This window comes from Trachurus japonicus, chromosome 20 (genome assembly GCF_045865225.1).
Source record: "Trachurus japonicus isolate A0001 chromosome 20, Traja_1.0".
Lineage (NCBI taxonomy): Eukaryota > Metazoa > Chordata > Actinopteri > Carangiformes > Carangidae > Trachurus > Trachurus japonicus.
In genome coordinates this window covers 16,104,379-16,108,355 of record NC_140926.1, presented here as the reverse complement: position 1 = coordinate 16,108,355, position 3,977 = coordinate 16,104,379, and the positions used below count along the sequence as shown (strand labels likewise).

Below are 3,977 nucleotides of genomic sequence, written 5' to 3'. Positions count from 1 at the left end.
GCAGTTGATGGTGGCGGTGTGGCCGCTGATATCTACCAGAGCACACCGTACTACTGCTGCCTTCAGGGACCGTCAGACATCAGAGAGACCATGGTGTAACCTCCAAATACTGTGGGTTTTAGGCTATAGAACAAAAAATCAGTCGTAAAAGTTGTTTGACACACCTGCTGGTGATATTGTTTATTTTTCAGGCTCAACAAACCCCCACGAAAAGACTTCTGGTGATGTAATCCTGATCCACGTTTGTAAAGCTGTCCTTGACTTTACAGTATGTGGATAAATAGACTACATTAACAAAGCTCTGTGGGAATGAGTCTGCTCTTTATATTACTCACACATTGTAGGACATTTCAAACTAAGTCGTGCCTAAATCAGCAATACCCACAAAAACATCTGTCACGGACCACTCCATAAAGTCGCGCAGAGACTGAGGGAATATTATTTTAACGCGAGGTCCCTGAAGGCACCATGTCTTTGAGTGTCGACGGCAGCGCTGTTTCCCTGACCTGCTCACACATCCACGGTGACACAAAGCACACCCACTAACCTGCGGACAGATTACTACCCTTGTTGTTCACATTTGTACATAACTACAGAGGTGTGTCCCGCCTTTGAATTAATTTTTGCTATAGCCAAAAATCTGGCTAATTAAGGAGCTTGTCATTCAACATGCAGGTGCCAAATCTAGAAAAACGTCTCTGTGCGCCATCTGTCGTGTAGTGTAGGGAACAGGTGACAGTGGAGAGCTAAATAATGGTGAGGAATTAGGCTATAGAAATAAAATTATCCTAAATTGTTACAAAAAAAAAAGTCTTTCCATTAGTGACCTAAAAGGAATCTCGTCATTTGATTTCCAGAAATAAAACTAAGATAATAACATTTAATTGTCAGTCTGACTCTGAAGTCCATGTTGCTTTATAGGCTACTTTCAGTTGCTCTTGTTATTGTGCATGCTGGACCACGGTCACACTGTCATGGCTGACAGACACACCTGAAAGAAACTGAGCCATCGTTAATATTGTCATTTGCAGTGAGTGTCTGCTGTGAAATAGAAAAGCTTGATGTAAGTTCACCCCTATTTATTGAAAACAAATAAGTCAGGGAGAAATCAAACTGAGCATGGTCTCACTCCACAACATCATCATTCACAAAACACTATATCCTCCTTTTTTTGTTACCATAGAAACTTAGCCTGGAAATGGGCTGGCTTATCTTTTTGGTTCAAAAGAGCTGAAACTGTGTGAAACAGTCAAACTTGTAAGCAAAAGAAGCAGTTACAGCTATACATTCACATACATAACTTTAATTTTGTAGAAAAAGGGCAAATCACAGACATGCCACAAAACAATTTTCATTCAAAATGCCAACCTTCTGGCTTTAAGAAACACAAAAAAAGCAAGAAAGAAATTGTTGTAGTCAGTCACAATTTTTATTTTTAGATCAAGAGGAAAAAAGTATGGAATCACTCAATTCTGAGGAAAAAAACAGATTGAGTTTCAAGGGGAACTCACCAAACGAGCCCCCTTTAAGAAAAGGGACACTGTTTCTCTCAAATGGTAGAGATGTTAAAAGACACTTTTGCTTTTGGAGTAACCACAACCTTATCATATCATCATTCTTTCTAATTTCTATTACTATAATAATGTTGTAGACTACAGCTGACAATTTCTAAAGCAACAACAACAAAATGGTGTTTCTGAATCCTTTCATTTCTGTTGGATGTGTTTATTTTTATGATTTAGTGAAGACTTTTTTTCACCTGAATGATGGTGATGGATGTGTAAAAAACACCTTCTTCATCTGAGCCACCAATCATTTCAAAGACAAAGTGTCTTTTCTTCACCTTACATTCCAAGGCACTTGTAAAAGACTTTGACGCGACCGCCGTGCACCACAACACAATCTATAGAGCTATAATTGTCCTCGTCATAGCTGTGTTCCTGACTTAGTTTTTCCACGCAGGTTCCCAGGTGGTCATCGCCACCACGAATACCACTGTCTGCCTCCCAGACGTCGATCCTTAGCAGGTTACTGCTGGCACTTTTGAACTGGAACTCCTCCCACCAGACTGGGTTGGCGTCTTTACTAATGGTCCTGGTTGTGTTGATCTGATCTCCAATTGACACCTGTTGAATCAAATTAAAGAAATGTTATTGATGCCCTCATAAACACCATTGATCTCTGTGCAAGATTCACCATTTAATAATCTTATACAATTGTTTTACAAATAATAAAGAAAAGGAGAGGCGACAACTCACCTTAACATAGGGATCAGGGTGCTCCCATCCGTCTCCTGTGAGATCTTGGCCATTTGCCACCAACACTTCCACAGTTGTACCAGCACAACCTGCAGATACAGCCTGAGCTGTCAGAACCACCAGCAGGGAAGCAAACACAGCGAGCTTCATCTTTGGTCCTTTCTTCACCCCAAGAGAGACAAAATTCTCCTAGTTGAAATGTCAGACAGTGTTTTAATGTTTGCATGAGCCAAGGGCGTGGCTTTGGATTAAATATTGGTGCGGGGAGGCACAGATCTCTGCCCATTTAAGGATTTTTTTAAGCAAAACAAGTCTGCATGTGTCCTAGTGTGGGGGCTGAGTGCAAAAATCATTAACTGTGATAAAAGGGCAGCACTAATTTAAATGTCATTCTTTGAAGTCTGCTTGGCTTCCCCAAACCCTTTACAATTTGTGTTTACTACTAAAAAGTTGAGAAGTGTTCAAGCTGTTGATGTCTAAATTGGACATGCTCAAGAGAAGATAAATAGTCAATAGCTCTTGTAAAGTGAGTCAGTATTTTATCTTGTAGTTTTGATTAAATTTTAATCATTAGGACTATAATTTTGTATGAAATAAGCCAAGAAGTCCAAAGTGCAAATTTTTTATTTTAGTTTTTTCACCTCTGGCAACAATGGGCCTTCATAGTTTGAGGTTCCAGCTCAAAACCAGGCAGGACACATCACAATTTATGGGAAGGAGGGAAATCACTGGGCTGAACTCATCATAACCCAAAGAAAGAGAATAAAACAGTGCAGCTTATTGCAGTTTTGAACAGAATTGAGCCTGAAATTACAGACTTGCATTGATTTTAAATGGAAAATGAAGGTCGTTCTTGCAGTTAAAGCCGACTGCAGCTCTTGCCAGCTAAGGAACCAATGAAAATGACAGATGTCTATTAATTATAATAGACATTATGAGCGGTCAGTATCTAATTACACTCATTGAGTAAGAGGAATCACAGCTATAGATATCACACACAGGTCGATACATGTCATACAGTCAATAATTCCTTTCTTTGCTTCTTATGGCAGCACAATGCATTGTATTTGACAAGCTATAAAAGTGGAACGGCTACAAAAATGAGACAGTAATAACTCTTGGCAGTTAAATGTATGATAGGGCAAACAATGAAAACTGCTAACATGTACGTTTCTAAACCCCAGATACAAGGTGGGCCAATCCCTGTTCATGTTGAGACAAGCAGGAAGTACACTCCTAAGGCAGCACTGTCACACATAATGCTGTCTGAACGTGCTGCTCACCAAACCTGCGTTCTGACATTTCTACTTGGTTGTAGGTCCATAGACTATATGGAGGTCCAGCCAGTCCATCTTCATATCTACTGTATATATTTTGCTGGAACAAAGTGTACCCAAAGTGAAATAATTGTGCATCCTTTAAGTGTTTCCAGGGGTTCACCATTTAGATGTTTTCTTAAATAGAAAATGGCAATGGGAGAATAAACTGTATGTTTTTACATAAATTACATGACATGTCCTGAAGATGTACAGATTCAGACTTTAAATGCAGTACTAATAGTTACCCACTAGATGGCAGTCTATTATAGCAAAAGGGGAGCTGTGAGGGGCTCAAGATTTTCTCTTTCCAGCAGTCCCTTCATGTATGACTGTACTTCTGACTCAGTGTTTGTTGAACTACTCATTCAGGTATGCTTAACTTGTCAGATCTGCCTCCATG

General features: G+C 39.7%; 1 protein-coding gene across 1 annotated transcript; it reads right to left on the bottom strand.

Moving 5' to 3' along the window:
* Positions 1-1,721: 1,721 nt before the first annotated feature.
* Positions 1,722-2,468, bottom strand: LOC146966714 (multiple C2 and transmembrane domain-containing protein 2-like). The gene is made up of 2 exons (XM_085763344.1): positions 2,259-2,468; positions 1,722-2,126 (listed from the first exon to the last, which is right to left on the bottom strand). The coding sequence occupies exons 1-2, from the start codon at positions 2,406-2,408 to the stop codon at positions 1,845-1,847; spliced, it is 432 nt and encodes a 143-aa protein (XP_085619470.1). The 5' UTR covers positions 2,409-2,468; the 3' UTR covers positions 1,722-1,844.
* Positions 2,469-3,977: the final 1,509 nt, after the last annotated feature.

Excerpts from the sequence above, each read along its gene's own strand:
- LOC146966714 (XM_085763344.1), bottom strand. The coding sequence starts at position 2,408 with ATGAAGCTCGCTGTGTTTGCTTCCCTGCTGGTGGTTCTGACAGCTCAG. Across the intron at positions 2,127-2,258 it reads ACCCTGATCCCTATGTTAAG|GTGTCAATTGGAGATCAGAT; the intron begins GTGAGTTGTCGC and ends TTGATTCAACAG.